The sequence below is a fragment of the Cheilinus undulatus genome, linkage group 15, assembly GCF_018320785.1.
Source record: "Cheilinus undulatus linkage group 15, ASM1832078v1, whole genome shotgun sequence".
Taxonomy (NCBI): Eukaryota; Metazoa; Chordata; class Actinopteri; order Labriformes; family Labridae; genus Cheilinus; species Cheilinus undulatus.
In genome coordinates, this window is record NC_054879.1 from 44,269,682 (window position 1) to 44,286,147 (window position 16,466).

The window sequence follows — 16,466 nt, forward strand, 5'->3', positions numbered from 1 at the left end:
GGTGTCTGCTCTGACTGACATGTGCCATCTGTGTGCTAGGTGTCACCTCGGCTAATTCAGGCCTCTTAAGGCGGCCTTACTACTAACGACTTTTCCTCATATTTCAAAGTCACAGACAAAATTCCAAAGTCAGAGTAAAATCCTGGGAGTCTTTCTAAAGTCGCAGCTCCCTTCTGTTGTTTCAGTCGTTAGGTGTAAGGTGGTCGTAAGACTCGATTTTAGGAGTTTTAAGGTACGGTTAACCTCCATTGGGGTTTTCAAAGTAAAAGCCCGATCTTTTTGTTTCCGTGGTGAGACGACTCGCATTTTCATACTTTACTTTTATTCTGAAGTGTTTCTGGGATAGTTCCTCGGTTGTTGCAGTAACATGCAAAGATGCCTCAGTGTTTAGCTTTCTTTTCATTTCTACTTGAATGATTTAAAACATCTGAATGTGATCTCCATCACGTTCAACATCTTGTTCTCTGCTCAAAAATTGTTGTTGTGAATTTCCACCAGATGCATGATGGGAAATAATCTCAAAAGGAATCATATCCTAGTCTTGTAGTTAGTGACCCACAGTCTTGGCAAAATCTCAGCCTAAGACTAACAACTCAGTAGCTTGCCGACAAATCGTCTTTAGATGGGACAGGGTCACAGATGTCAGCCTTTTTAGAGTCTTTGAAGAGTTTTAGCAAAGTCCTCAGGTGTAAGGCTGCCTTTAGTTGCATATTTCAGTTCAAAAAGCATTTAATGGCGTTCCTTAAATATAATCTTGGTTTGAACATCTTCTGGTGTCAGGTCAAGTAAGGAATTAAAGTCCACTTTTATTAAGATTCGATCACATAGATGTAGTACCATAATCAAAAAGGAGCAAAGTGGTTGCGGTGCATTAGTTTGCTCTCTTGTCTAATACTGCGTCAGGATTATTGACTGTGATTTGTAGATTATCAGTAGATTGATTGAGTGCAACAATGCAGGCAGACACATTCAGACATTACTGTTGAGTTGGAGCTCCATCTAATCAGATCAGAATGTGTCAACACACCCCCATGTGTCAGATCAAGGTCTGTGTGTCCTTCTGTGTCTGCTCTCACTTTCCATTGACACTGAAGCTCTCCTTATCTCTCCCACAATGCTCACTGTTTACAAACATGAGTTACTCTCTGTGTGCTGCACCTTGGCCTCTTGAGAAAATGTTCAGACCAATCCATTATGAAAGAATTAAGAGCTGAATTCCTCACAGTCTTTTCCAAGCTAAGTGGCTGTTAAACAAAGTTAGCTCTTTATTGTGAGGATTACATTTAAAGTGTTGCATTTAAATGCTGTCATTAGTGGTGGCAAAGCAGCTACTGAAACTAACTGTCTAATGGCTCTGCAGTAGTTCAGCATGTTCTGCACAACCTTTTTGTATTTGAACTTAAAAGCCTGTATCAAGCCAATTTGAAATGGTCTCTAAAATCCCTATATTTGTTGAAAATGTTGCTATAAATGTCAAAGACTGGCGAGTAGAGTGTGACTGCATTAATGGACCGTAAAAAAACATTTCATTACTTATAGCTAAGTTTGTTTTAAGCAGACTAAATGGGATGCTCAATAGAGCAATGGTGTTCCTCAAGGCTGGATCAGACTTTACGACTTTAGCCAGACTTTGACCAGACTGAATCATTCCATCGCCAAACATCAGGGAACGTCTGGAACAGCATGTGCGTTTGTAGTGTGACATAGTGAGTCTGCTGTTGTTGTTTTTCCCTTTTATAGCACAAGACTAAAGAGAGATATTTTTGGGCTGTTTCTGCTTTTATGTAGAGAGCAGGTCAGTGGATAGAATCAGAAACAGGGATGAGAGAGTGAGGGAGAGACATGCAGGGAAGGAGCAAGAGGCCCGGTCCAGCCATCTACAGCACCGTGAAAAAGTATTTGCCCCCTTTTTGATTCCTGATCTTTATGCATGTTTATCACACTTAAATGTTTCGGGTCATCAAACCAATTTTAATATCTCACAAAGACAACCCAACTAAGTACAAAATGCAGTTTCTAAATGATGATTTTATTTATTAAGGGGAAAAAAATCCAAACCAATCTGACCCTGTGTGAAAAAGTAATTGCCCCCTGAACTAGTTGTGCCACCCCTGGCAGCAATAACTGAAATCAAGCGTTTGTGATAACTGGTGATGAATCCAGACCACTCCTGGAAAGGTTCACTGCTGTTCCCAGTTTACTCCATTTGTGGATAATGGCTCTGACCGTGGTTCGCTGGAGTCCCAAAGCCTTGGAAATGTCTTTGTAACCTTTTCCAGACTGATAGATTTCAATCACTGAGTTTCTCATTTGTTCTTGAATTTCTTTGGATGGTGGCATGGTGCATTTCTTCCTGAGATCTTGTAGCCTACTTCACTTTGTCTGACAGCTTCTATTTAAGGGATTTCTTCATTCAACAAATAAGGTGGTAATCAGGCCTGGGTGTGGCCAGTGAAACTGAACTCAGCTTCTCTCCATCATTCCTTTTTATCTAATCATTTTTACTCCTTTTTTTTTTTTTTTACATTTTTATAACTTAATGATATTTTAAATTAAGGATGTCAAACTCAATCATAGCATGGCCCTGATTCTGAATTAAGGTCTAACCTGAGATTCTAACAGGGTCAACATTTTACTTAAATTCACTTGTAACAAAATATGAAGAAAAGCAATGATGATAAATCATTTCGAAATTTCAAAAAGTCAAAACGATAAGTTTAAAGCTCAAGAAAATCATTTTAGAAGTCGAAATAAATGTCAAAACACAAAATTACAATGAAAAAATGGTGGTTTTAAAATGCAAATGTAAGAGAAAGAAAGTCAAATTAATGACTTTGAAAAATCAAAATTTGAGATAAAATTTTAAATTGTGGGACTAAAGGGTAAAAATATGGGATTACAAACCCAAAATTAGGGATTGAAATGGTCAAAATTGAGGAAAAATTTTAAATAATGAGTCAAAGAGGTCAAAATAGGAGTTAAGATTTAAAACTGTGAATCTGAAAGGTCAAAATATGATATAAAAAGTAAAACTCATGAATTGAAAAAGTCAAAGTATGGAATAAAAAGTCAAAATCATAAGTTTGAGTCATAATTTTGAAACACAGAAATGAAAAAAAAATCTTTTTCCAATGTTTCTGTTTTTTTTTTTTAATCTCTTGATTTTGACTCTTTACTTTTTCAGATCTTAATGACTTTAACAAGAATATTTTTAATCATCAAGGTTAAGTTTACATTTTTATACTGGAGAAAATCTGCAGACCAAGGTTATTATATTTAACCGAAACTAACTGAAAAACTAAAACTAAAAGGCAAAAATTATTTTAGTTAACTGAAACTAAATAAAAATTGAACTTTATGAGACAAACTAAAACTAAATTCTGTGCTGACAAAACTAACTAAAATGAAATAAAATTAGAGACATCTCCTTAGTTTTAGTTTTTTTCAGTTGCACTGACATAAACACCCAGGCCCGGAGAGAGTAAAGTGGCCTGATTTGATTCCCAAAGACTCCACTCAATGGTAAATTTTAGGTTTAAAGTCGTAAACAAAAATAAAAATTGAATGAAAAAATGTAATGTGAAGAGCCTTTTTGAGTCTGGCCCTTGACAGGTGTCTTATATTACTAAAAAACTAAAAATAACACTAAAACTAATAAAAACTAAACTAAAACAAAGCATTTTTAAAAAAATCAAAACTAAAATAAACTAAGAAACAAGCAGGAAAAACTAATAAAAACTAAACTGAAATATAAAGCAAAAGGTAAAAACTAAATAAAAATAAAAACTAATAAAAAATCCAAAACTATTATAACCTTGCTGCAGACCCCATAATGGAGGGCCAGTTATAATGGAAATATGCAATGATCTTGCGGGCTGGATATAACTGTACCACGGGCCAGATTTGGCCCCCGGGCCATGTGTTTGACACCCCTATTTTAAATCATCAAGGTTAAGTTTACATTTTTATACTGGAGGAATCTGCAGACATCATACAAGTGGGCCAGGTATAACTGTACCACGAGCTGGATTTGGCCCACGGGCCTTGAGTTTGACAACCCTGTCCTCCAGTATCATAGTTCCTCCTTTCTCTACCATGAAGAACCAACCTGCCACCCCCTCCCCTCACACATTCAAACCACTGCTCACCTTTTTGGACAGGCTTTGAAAACACAAGATTTTCTGAAAGTTTAACTTCTTGTAATAGCCTCATGTGCTCTGTCTTTCAGCAAACCCCTCATGGATCTTTTAGTAACACTTTGTGCAAAGTATCACCTGAACCCATCGAGCCACACTTTAGAACTGGTCACCTCCAACAGAAAGAACACCAAACTCAAGCCCAACGCCCTCATAGGAACTCTGGATGCCGAGAAGATCCTACTCAAACCTAAAGGGGAGGATAAGAATAAGAAGACAGTTCCTCAAATGCCTGAGGTACTTCAAACACGCGACACTATTTGCTCTTCATGCTGAGTAAACAGTTTTTTAACGTGGCGTTCTCTTGACTCTGCAGGCCACTGTGCGGATGGTGATAAACTACAAAAAGACCCAGAAGACGATCCTGAGAGTGAATCCCAGAGTCCCCCTGTCTGATCACTTGCCAGCCATTTGTGAGAAATGTGAATTTGACGTTGAGACGACAGTTCTGCTGAGAGACGTCCACTCACTGGCCCCTTTGGATATGTCCCACTCTCTGAATGATTATGCAATAAGGGAGGTTTATGCAAGGGACACAAAAGGTGAGGTAGTAAAGAGGGAACCATGCTGCAGGGCACATTTTGCAGCATATTAACAATTATATTCTGTGCTTAATCTCTGCAGCACCGGCTTCTCCTGTGTATCCGGCCTCCCCAACTCGTACAGGTAGTTCTATCCACAAATATATGACTGAAACTAACAGAGCTGTCATGTTTTGCTTATTTAATGCTGTATTTTTCCTGAACAGTCACACCAGGAAAAAATAAAAACCAGAAAGAAGAAGAAAACAAAGGCCTCTTCAGCATGTTTAGAAGAAGCAGGAAAAAGTCGTACCAGGTAATTCATGATTGTGAGCTGCTGATCAGTAAGTAAGCTAAATGTTAAGAGGGAGGTTTGTTTACTTTAGTTTGCCATTGGTTGACGTGCAGCCTGTTGATTCAGGAGCAGGCCTCTTATCATGTCCCAATTGGATGTTTGCTCTTTAAAGGCAACGACAGTCAGTGCCCCGGCTTCTCCTGTGTTGGTGAGCAAACCTCGACCTCTCAGCATGGCCCTACCCAGCTCCACTTCATCCATGGTTGGTGACACACCAAAGAAGAGGCGTGCACCACAGCCCCCTTTACTCGTGTCGCAGAGCTGCCCCTCGGACATCAGCACCCGACGAAGGCTCTACTCAGAGCCTAACGCACAGCTGGACCACGACCAGGTGAGTGGACATCTCTACAGTCAGAATGACACTCATGAATAATTTAATCCTATTAAATATCTTATTGTACAGATGCTGGGTTTGAGTCGGGGGTCGTCAGCAGAGTCGTCACTGAAGAGGACCAAACGAAAAGCTCCTCCGCCGCCAACGTCTCCGAGCGCCATTACCCAAGAAAAAGTTTCCCTGGAGGAGAACTTGGCAGGTTTGTCTTTGTTTACATTTCTCCATTGACGCCACCAGCTCAAACTTGAATAGTCATCGTTGATATGTTATTTGATGTTAATAGCTGATAAAACATCCGTGATTATCAACTGGAGGCTCAGGGGCCACATCAGGCCCCTCATATCTTCCCATACGGCCCCTAGAACAAAACATGCAGAGAAAGAAATATGTTGTGGTAATTCTGGTATCATTTTTAACTCCCTACAGTTATTAAAACTCCCAACATAATTGAGATCGTAACAGTTCAATCAAGAATTACTTAATGTTAAACTTCTACACATTGGTGTATTAACCATTGCAGAAACATAAAAAATGATCTTGGTTTTACCAGTTTTTACTAATGCTGTTAATTTAGGGCAGCTGTGGCATAAACCTTACTTTGGGTGGTGGTCTAATAAATTTGTTAAGCACTGTACGTTTATGATACCTCTATCTAATCAATATGATCAATACATTACTAAAAAATTTTCTGAATACAATCTGATAAATGATAAAAATGCCCTCAAGTGGATTATCAGTTACCAGAAACACCTGACATACCAAATGAGAGACAATATATATATGTTAAATTTTATGGAAATTTGGATTTTTTTGAATTTCAGTAGAAAGTAAAATAAACATTTCAGTTCCACAAAATGACTATACTTTGTGTTTTCAGGCTTCCTGACTTGTTATCTAATTTATTTTATTCTTTATCTTTCAAATTTTAGGACTTAATGCGGATATTTTAAATCATGAAGGCGAAGTTTTCATTTTTATACTGAGGAAATCTGCAGACCTCATACTGGTGGGCCAGTTATTAGTGTTGTAGTACTCAAGACCAGTCTCGTAATGAGACCCCATCTTGCACGTTTTGGTCACAAAATGCTGCAGTCTCTTATGTTTCTTAATTACAACCATGCTCTTCTTTAAATCTTAATTTCCCATTAAAGGAAATGGAACTATTGAGGACATGTTTTGTGGTCTTTAGCAACTACACCTCTGTTTGTTAGCTCATGATGATGAGCTTGGATTTCTGAGTTTTTGGTTTTTTTTTACTGTTTCTTTTTCCTAGGCTGAGCATATGATGTAATTTTCAGCTGAACTATTCGTGATTATTTAATTTAATGTTGTAATTTGCCTTAAAACAGCTGCCGTTAGCTCGCTGATTGTTCTGCCGGCTTGTCTCAGTCTCGGTGCACTCTGGTCTCAGGCAAGTCTTGGTCTCGGACAGTGTGGTCTTGAGGACAACACTACTACTAAAAAAAATCTGATAAGGTCTTGCGGGCTGGGTATGACTGTACCACGGGCCATATTTGGCCCCCGGGCCTTGGGTTTGACACCCCTGCTATAGAGGATGTTGTTTAGATCACTGGTTCTCAGTTTCTCTAGCCTTAGGACCCACCACCATCTTCATAATGAGAAACCACGAGGCAATTATCAAAAAAAAAAGTTTAACTACTAGAATCTTTAATGGAAAATGTTGAATTTGCCCCTTCAATGGAAGAAAACATGGCTGCCAAAGAGACAGAATCAAACAAACATAAGTGCATCATCACAGAGGACTGGAAGGCCATGCTTTCATACATTTAATTTATTTACTTTGATAACAAATACATTAACATCAATATCAGCCCTGCTGGCAAACATCAGCAAATAATCTGGCATGAAACGATGTTAGAGCTGATGTTTATCTGTTGTGTAACATGTAGCATACCTAACATCTGCATCAAAGTAGAGATTTTCTACCAGGCAGGAGGAGTCACCTGTTGGACTAACTCTGGTCTGTTTTCAATGAATATGGGCAGTCTTACACCAGAGGAAGTACTGAAAAAAACATCTGTATATGCTGTTGGCTAAATAGGAGATACTTCTGTAGCAGTCTGGGCCCTAATTTTCATATCTCTTGTAAATGTTGGTTGGTTGAAATGAGCACAATAGCATGGGAAAGCCAGCTTTGCTAGCTCAACATAATGAGATAAAGAAGTTGAGATTGTGAGAACTAAATAGAATATCTACAGTGGATAAATGCCTGCTTATGGCTTATGTAAGTTTTTGACTTTTGCCACATTTTTTAGCACACATTCTCTGTGACCCACTTCTGCGTCCAACCCGACCAGTTGAAAACCCCCGCTTTAAATATTTATTATTAAGCTACAACTGAAGGTCAAACTGAGGTTTAAAACACCTTCTAAATGCTCCATAAAACAAATGCATCCTAAGGCTGTGCCCACTAACCCCCCATTCATGTCTCAGTTAAACTGATGTATTAGCCCAAGGTCAACAGCAGAGCTGATCAGCTGATCCCAGTGTATTAAAGAGATATGTGCTCTGTATGTGTAGTTGTAGCACATGGTCTCAAACACATAAACAAGTCCTTTAAATCTTTCTGTCCTAGTGAAGGCATGGTTATTATTTACTGTACTCTTGTGCCTCCTAGTGGTTAATCTTGTGCAGTGACTCATTTCAAACCAGAGAGCCTGAGAGGGAGACAAGATCCCGGAAACTTAACATGACAGTGCAGCATGGAAAGATTATACCAAACGGGTTTAACGTGAGTCACGTTAAACATGACTTTAGTATTTAATTTTTCCATTTGAATTCACTGAACCTTAAAGAAATCAGACATCAGGCCTGGCTTTATCGGATAACTGTGACACGTGTTTAGGAAGTAGAAACAAAAACATCATGTAGGTTTAGAAAGAAACACAGTTTGGGAAGCACTGTTTTTTGCGTCATTTCAGATTCGTAAACATTTTTAAATACTCTGTGTTTCCTTAAATGAGTAAAATTAACTTCTTTGCTAAACCACCTTGGTATGTTATATTTCCTGTAATTGTGTTCACACAATAAGTGGGACCCTTACTGTTTTGTCTTGTGAGGAAAGCTCCACCCGTCCTGTATATAAAGCTTCATAAACCAAAAACAGAGAATATTTCAGAGAGTTCTGACCAACAATAGTAGGCTGTTTGTTTTAAAATTTATTGCTTGGGTAATGAAATTAAAACATAAATTATTAAATCCCTACAAACTCACAAAAAATGCATTTTTTATCTTATTTTATCTTCATGGTGCTGAAGTGAGTTTGGACTACCAATGTTTTTTCTCCAGACCATCCACAGACTCAATATCAAACCTTTTTACAGAAATGTCAGTGATTTTAAAAGGCTTCATTCATTGCTGTTGGGACACCTGACATTTGCAGTAAAGTTCAAATTAAACAAATACTTTAACAGATGCTGTTACTTTTGTTCTTGTTAGAAAGATGACACATTTATTTTATTTTGTTTTAAATATTTTATTATATTTATTACCATTATTATTAAAACTTAATATTATTCATTTTTAATATATTAATTATTTGAATCAATATGTCTTTAATAATAGATTTGGACACTCATCATGTCTCAGAACCTATTGGTGAATTTAACTAAAAAAATAAAAGAAAAAAAATTGTAGAGAGTTTTCAGTTTCATTGTGTTTGACAAAAAAACCCCCCATCAAAATTCACCTAAAAACACAGCTTTATTCTGATTAAGCATTAATATACTTTAATATATCATAAACATGATATAGATATTATTTTTTTCTTTAGTTTTACATACATGTTTTCCGTCTTTTCTTCGATTTTGATTTATCCAAAATCCTCCCATACTTCTTTTGGTTTCTTCTCCAAAAGCTCATTCCTAGAAAGTCTTCTCCTGGACTTTTTCCCTCTGCTGTCCACATGATCACAACTGTTTCCATCCTTTTTTCTAATGTTTCAAACACCAAGTTCACAGAGAGGAATCACCCCTCCTTTGTTTCCTCAACAGTCCGGTGCCGCTCTGCAGACTCAGAGATCAGAGGCTGAGAACTGTGGCAAGTTTAGTTTAAGTAGCCTTGAAATTCCTTCTGCTGTCTGCTTCTCTGTGATGCACTTCCTCAAAGAGCTAAATAAAGACTCAAACAAAGGAGACAGATGTGAAACATTAAGGGGAATTAATTCAGCAGTTCCACCTCACTGGAAAGGAAAATTCACCCCTGACTTCTGCAACAGTCATGCGTGCTGCTTGGTTTCTGGTGTATGGCTAAATCCACAAAAATAGCTTTATTTTTAAATTGGCTAATAGTCTGACATAGTCTGTGATGCTGTTGTTCTGCAGGGGCTGCAGCTTCAAACACACTGGAGGAGATCATGGAGCAAGAGGAGTCCACTGCTTCTGTAAAGTCTGCAACTGCTAGTGAAACCCAGGGAGAGGACGGCAGCCTCAACATGTCCGCAGATGTGTCTTTACATTCCCCGTCCCCAGACACTGAGACACTGAGCACGACGCCCACTGAGGGCCATGGGGACGATCAGACTCGTGATCTGTCCTCAGATGGCAAGTACGAACTTCAGTATGTCTCCTTAAACCTCAGAAATGTACTTGTTTTACTGTTTTTACAATGCTTTAATTCTGTAACTGCTTATATTACACAGTCAACTGCAGAGCACAGTGAATGATGCTGCAGCTGTGAGTGAAGAAAGGACCGACGACAGCACAGACATGTCTGAACATGCTGATTCAGGTGGGTTAGCTTATTGTCTCTTAGTGACAATCACATCCACATGTTCTTGCTAAATCTGACATCTTTTCTGTACAGGTAGCACTTCATGTCAGGTTGAAAATGCAAGCCAACAGCCTGTCTGTGAGGAGCCTACACCTGAGACTGTTGTTGAGTGCAGTTCTGCACCCAGCAGCCCTCCTCCACCTGTCACGCAGGATGCAGAAGCACAGGCGTCTGCTCAGGCAAACACTGAAACCCTCGGGGCGCTGACTGACGGCGTGGAAAGTCCGACAGCGTCTGCTGCATTACGCCCTGCAGGAGAGGACGCTCAAGTGCAAACAGATTTCACACCATTACCTGATCCTCCGGCACAAGAAGTTTCTCCCTCCGTTGCCGGAGCATCAGGGAAGAAAGACATGGCCACTTTGACGGAGGAACTAGACCTCAAACCTGCAGAATCCATCACCTCTGAGACCATGCCATGCCAAGACTTGCCACCTATAAAATCCCCCTCTCTTTACACCACGAACTCTGAGCCAAAGCCCAAGCCTTCCAACGAGCTGACGAGGGACTACATCCCCAAAGTGGGGATGACCACGTATACTATTGTGCCTCAGAAATCTGTGGAGAAACTTCGATATTTTGAGGTTGCACTGACACTGGAGGCGCGCCCTGCTGCTCCAGACGAAGAAGCTGATATCAGCTCTCTGAAACTACAGGAGGATGCGGCTCTGAAGGCAGAGAAGGAGGAACAAAGTGAGGATTTAAAGACTAGCACTACTGCTATACAAGACACTGTTAATGGAGGTATACCTGAATCCATTCAGCCTTCATCACCATCCAGTTTACAGAAAGTAGATGGTAACATCTCGTCCCCGTGTGGTTCAGCATCTAAAGCCGGTTCACCCACAGAGGTCAAGGAGATTAAAATTCCACCTGCAACTAAACCCAAGCCTAGTTCTTTCCGCTTGGCACAGCACAAAAAAATACCTGGGTATTACGTAACTTCAGCGGTGGAAAAGAGCCTCACTTCCAGTCCAGAGAGAGCAAAGTTACCTCCGCCTCCTTCCCCACCTCCTGTGCAGAGACAAGAAACGACAGGCGTCCAGCTGAGCCCTAAAGTGGAAGAAAAGACTGCTGCTTTCCCACAAATAACAAGGCAAACTAGCCTGTCATGTAAAGAGCCAAACTCTGGTTTAAGCTTGGAAAAATTGAGGAGTTTCGCAGCGCCTCGGCCCTACACTCCCACAACCCCATCCCGCTTTGCCCAGGCTGTGTCCTCGGCTGTGAAGAGAAGCCAGTCTTTAATCCACGGGCAAAAATCGCCTCGCTCTCCTCTTTCTTCACCATCTTTCTCCCCAGTCACAAGTCCCTCAGCTGTAATGGAGTCAAAAGGATTCTCTAAGCTTAAGGTAAGATCACATAGCATACAGTACATTTAAATATGTAAATAAAAATCATGACTACTGTCTACTCGTGGGATCACTGTCACTTTTTTGTGCTGCACAGATAAATTAGCGCTCAAGTAGGAGAGCACTCTGCACTGCTGATCAAAGCACTTTTTGGTTTTACTTATTACATGTTTTAGAGAGGGCAAGAGTGTGACTTATTCCACTTCAGCGTGGGTTTGTTTGAAACTAAAACCACTTTTCTGTCTGCTGTGCTGTTTCTTTTACCTCTGACAGCCATTATAAAAACCATTTCTATTAAACCCAATAAGTAGCAGAGTACTTTGTGCCATGTCCAGTGACCCCCCGTGTAGAATTAGTCTTTTTAAAGGGCAATAAAATGGAATTAAACTCTTTGAAGATTTAATAATGCAAGGTTAGAAATGGCAGACGAAACAAAGAGAAATATTAGGTATAAAAACCAACCAAATATGACCTTTTTCCTTTAATTTTTTTCAACAGTTTAGTCCACACAGAATGAGCTGATTAAAATTAAATGCCCATAAGCCATTTCTGTCAAACCACTGGAAATGTAAAAAGGAACTTGCAGACTACATGAGAATGTGCACTCATGCATAGTAAAATAAATAATTTTATTTTGTGGTATTAAACCTTTTCTAGTATGCAATGCTCATATGCTGAGCTTTTTAAGATTGACTCACCCATTCTAGAACATTCCTCTTGTTGTCTTAAACCATTCCTTTGGATTTGGATATGGATTTTGGAAAACTTTATTGTCCCTGAGGTGCAATTTGGTTTGCAGCAGAAGTCAAACATACATTCCACACATACAGCACAGTAAATAAGATCTCCTGCACAATAAAACCACATTAACAATAAAAACCACAAATAACTACAATAAATAGATACCTAGCAAAGTAAATACATACAAGGAGTCATCAGATGGGACAAAAGGTTTAAGGTACCTATTTGATTTGGTCTTGCAGGGATAAGTGTACCTTCTCTTGGAAGGGAGAAGCTGAAACTCTGCATGAAGAGGATGGAGAGGGTTTGCCAAAATGGCCCTTACCCTCTGGGTGGCTCTACCCTTGTAGACAGAGTCAAGATCATTTCGGCTAGTGCCAGTTGTTTTTCCTGTGTAGCTTTCTCTGCATGCTTCAGCTCATTATCTTGCTGGAAAATAAATCTTCTCCCAAATCGTAGTTGACTTGCTGAATGAGTAAGATCATCCTCATCCTCATTCGCATTCATTTCACCCTCTACCTTTACAAGCCTGCCAGGGCCAGCTGCTAAGAGGCATTCCCACAGCATGATGCTGCCACCACTGTGATTCACAGTGCTGATGGTGTTTGTGGTAATGTGCAGTGTCCATCAAATATAGGGTCTTGTCTGATGGCCAATCAGGCACCATTTGAGTGTCATCAGACCAAACTTGCTTGGAGTGTTCTTTTGTCTTCATGGTGTAATGATAGCCAGGGTTTCTGATTAGAGATCAGAGACCCACACTGTCTCGGTGGTTGGTTAAATTTAGGAAATTTAAGAAGTCCTCCAGGATGTTTCTGTATTTTGCTTCATTCATTTTACCCTCTCCCTTTTATAATCCTTCCATTTTTAAAATGTTTGACATATTTTTTCTGTTGTGTGCTGTTCAGGAAGGTTCAAGCCACATGACCGAAACGAATGAATAGATCTGTTGTGTCCTGATACCATGCAAGTCCCATTGTTTGCTCCTGCAATAAAGAGCAACTTCTCCTAAAACTAGAAATGAAAACAACCTCAAGGCTTTGTTTTACTCGTGTTAGGATGCTGTTTGTTTTTTCCTAACTAGCCTGTAGCTCAAAATCATTTAATTGCCTGTTTGATAATCTTGTTTTATTTTATTCCTCTTGATTTTGTCAGCCATTGTAAAATCCTCAGCAGTCATATTTCTTCTTCTTTCACATCACAGGATGATGAAAGTAAAGAGCCGGATGCTGACAAAGACTCATCTCTGCAGGGAGTAGAAGAGCAGCCACAACCTTTTAGTGGGATTGTTCAAATGGAAGGAGAGGGCAGTCCATAGCAGTGCCTTAATTTTTCTGATAATACACAATCTACTGTAAGGAAAATCCTACTCTATGCAATATCACATCACATAAATGTACCCACAGCACATGCATGGAGTTATTTTACTTTCAGGAGGGGTTTGTCCTGTCTACTTTGAGATCTCCACTCTTTATCCAATGGCGATAAATGGTCTTAATTTTTTACCTCTTCTGGTAGTCTCCAACAGTGTAAATAAAAATAATGTATTTTAATAATGAACAATTACTGTATTTTGGTTTCTTTTCTCACATGTCATTAATAATAAGGCTGACTTGCATATTTTAATGTTTATTTTTATTTTAAGTGATGACTATCTTGCATTTAATGCATTACTGTTGAGTGAACAAGAATGTTAAACAAGAACAATACTGTAAATTATTTGACATATTTCCACAGTGCTAATATTATTGGGGATTTATTCAGAAAATGTATGATCTAAATAATACTGGATTTACAGGACAGATCAGGTCTGCCTTGTGGTACTTAAATGCTCTTTAGATTATGCATTGAATCTATATTTAAGTATTACAGAGTTTTGATGTGGCTATATGCAGAAATACACTGATGATGCCCCTGTATTTGTCAAGCAGTGTTGTTACGAATAAAAATGTTATTATTTCTGTTGTCTTTATTAAATTCATTATCTTTTGTGTTTATTTGATGGTGATGTATAAAGAGCTGGTCCTTTTGAAACCGTCTCCTAAAGGCTACACTAGGGGTTCTCAACCTTTTCATCCCGTGACCCCCAAAATAAAGGTGCCAGAGACCGGGGACCCCCACTGCACCTGAAGGTGGCTGAACACAGCCATGCACAATCAAGAATAGTCATGTGGAGACAAGGCCGTCCATAAGGGAGGATAAAGGGGAGAGCTTTCTGAAGCCCAGCAGAATTGGGGGCCCATGGAGGCCAACAAAATCATGGTCTATTGTAAAGTTAAGCTGTGATATGCATATTTACATCTGCCAAGGAGGTTATGTGATCGGGTGGGTTTGTTAGTTTGTTAGCAACATAACTCAAAAAGTCATGAACAGATTTTCATGAAATTTTCAGGAAATGGCATGAGGAAGAACCGATTTGTTTTTGGGATGGATCACCGTGTGGATCCAGGAATTTTTTCAAGGATTCTTTACTATTGGGAGATAGGGCTTATGGCAGAGGTCTGTGCTGTTACCTCTTTTACACCAGGAGATGGCATACATAAGTAACTTCAATCCCAGCAGCATTTTTTTGTGTTTCTATTCAAAGTTTTGGAGTTCAGAATTTGAAAGATGCACGCCCGGTCAAGGAGACGAGTCGGAGCGTAACAGAGAGAAAGACAGCGAATTGTAGTGAGAATACTCACAATGCTGGGAGGAATAGAGGAATATTCACCCTCTGCCATGACTTTCAGTCGTCCGGTGAGACCATGGGTGCTTCCGCCATGACAGTCCACACGTAGAGAAGCCAATGCCTTCCCTAACAGCATATATGCATATGTCTCCACCCTACAGGGGAGGGAGTAATTGGCAAATTAGATTTTGGGATTGATCCGGATCACTGTCTGGATCCAGGAATGTTTTTAAAGGATTCTTCACTGTTGGGAGATAGGGCTGATGGTGGAGATCTGCGCTCTTTTCTAGTTTATATTTAACTTGAAAAAATCACCACTCATTAATGAAACAAATCTCATTTTTAAATCATTTGTGTAGTACATAGCCTTCTTAAAAATGTAAATCTATTTTGTAAAAAAAAAAAAGGTTAAAAATTGAAAAAATAATGGCAAAAAATGGTGGAAAAGGTGGTGAAATTGGATCTTAAAAGAAGCAGAAATGGGTTAGAAGTGGCAAAAATTATATATGAATGTTAAAAATGGGCATAAATAGTGTTAAAGGGAATTTAAAAAGTGGCTTAAAAGGCTTTAAATTGGCAAAAATGGGTGGAAAACTGGTAAAATGGGAAGAAAAAGCGATATAAACTGGCAAAATAGCGCTAACTAAGAAAGACAAACTAGGCAGAAATTGGTCAAACTGTCAAAAATGGGCATATCAGATAGAAGAATGTGGTTAAAATAGGAAAAATTGGGCATAAAAAGTGGTAAAATGGGGTTAATAGTGGCAATAAAAGATCAGCAGGGGCAGTATTAGGCTTATGTGGCAAGAATTAGTTTAGAAGTGGCAAAGTAAGGCAGAAAAAGTGGTGGAAAGGTTTTACAATGACAAAAAAATAAGTATTAAATGGCAAAATTGTGTTAAAATTTGTGAAAAAAATGATGAAAACTGGTTGAGATTTGGCAGAATTGGTGGAAACTTGCAACAGTGGAATTTAAAAACATTCTTAGTTTTTAAGGGAATCTGGAGACCACCTCTTAGTGTCTCACGACCCCAAGGTTGAGAAGCACTGGGCTACACAGCAGGTAGAGCGTGATGACAGTTTGTGACGTAATGCGCGTTACAGTAGAGCACCTGTGCCGCACGTGCAAACCATTTCCTACTTGGGCAGCGACACGAAGAACCGCTTCAGCTGAAATGAATGGGAGGCTGCAGCGAAGGAGGCATAAGGTAGGAGGAAATGAAGAAAACCTGGCGGTTCTGTTGCTTTGAGGGGGGTTGCGTTACTGGTGTGGGAATGCTGGTTCGTAGGAATAGTCCAGCTGTAACGACAGGGCAGCAATAAGCTTTTCCTGGACTCTGAGTACGTAAAAGTCTAGACTTTGCTATCAGAGTTATCATTGCTACGCTAAAGGCGTCCATAACTTTACCTTTCTGAATGAAGGTTACGCAAAAGCAAACCTCATTGGAAAGCACTGACGTTTATAAAAGGCATTCTGACCTGAAATGAAGACTAAAGTCCTAGTAGCA

The 16,466-nt window shown here is 39.3% G+C and overlaps 2 protein-coding genes across 9 annotated transcripts in view; both read left to right on the plus strand.

Annotated features, from left to right (window-relative positions):
• Window positions 1-14,248, plus strand: part of cobll1b (cordon-bleu WH2 repeat protein-like 1b) — a 46,354-nt gene extending 32,106 nt beyond the window's left edge. For 5 of the 7 annotated variants that reach the window (XM_041806727.1, XM_041806729.1, XM_041806730.1 and 2 more), the window contains 10 exons: window positions 4,229-4,433; window positions 4,513-4,738; window positions 4,821-4,862; window positions 4,945-5,033; window positions 5,185-5,403; window positions 5,476-5,605; window positions 9,750-9,984; window positions 10,067-10,155; window positions 10,231-11,546; window positions 13,492-14,248. In XM_041806727.1, the coding sequence (XP_041662661.1) occupies window positions 4,229-4,433; window positions 4,513-4,738; window positions 4,821-4,862; window positions 4,945-5,033; window positions 5,185-5,403; window positions 5,476-5,605; window positions 9,750-9,984; window positions 10,067-10,155; window positions 10,231-11,546; window positions 13,492-13,605 (2,665 nt within the window). In that variant the 3' untranslated portion in view covers window positions 13,606-14,248. The remainder of the gene's footprint in view (window positions 1-4,228; window positions 4,434-4,512; window positions 4,739-4,820; window positions 4,863-4,944; window positions 5,034-5,184; window positions 5,404-5,475; window positions 5,606-9,749; window positions 9,985-10,066; window positions 10,156-10,230; window positions 11,547-13,491) is intronic. The other 2 variants (XM_041806728.1, XM_041806734.1) reach the window with 1 other exon arrangement.
• A 1,815-nt stretch (window positions 14,249-16,063) lies between these two features.
• The window catches only part of grb14 (growth factor receptor-bound protein 14), a 53,735-nt gene continuing 53,332 nt past the window's right edge, over window positions 16,064-16,466 (plus strand). Inside the window, exon 1 of one of the 2 annotated variants that reach the window (XM_041807683.1) lies at window positions 16,064-16,166. The gene's annotated coding sequence lies outside the window, so the exon portion shown is untranslated. The remainder of the gene's footprint in view (window positions 16,167-16,466) is intronic. The other variant, XM_041807682.1, reaches the window with a different exon arrangement.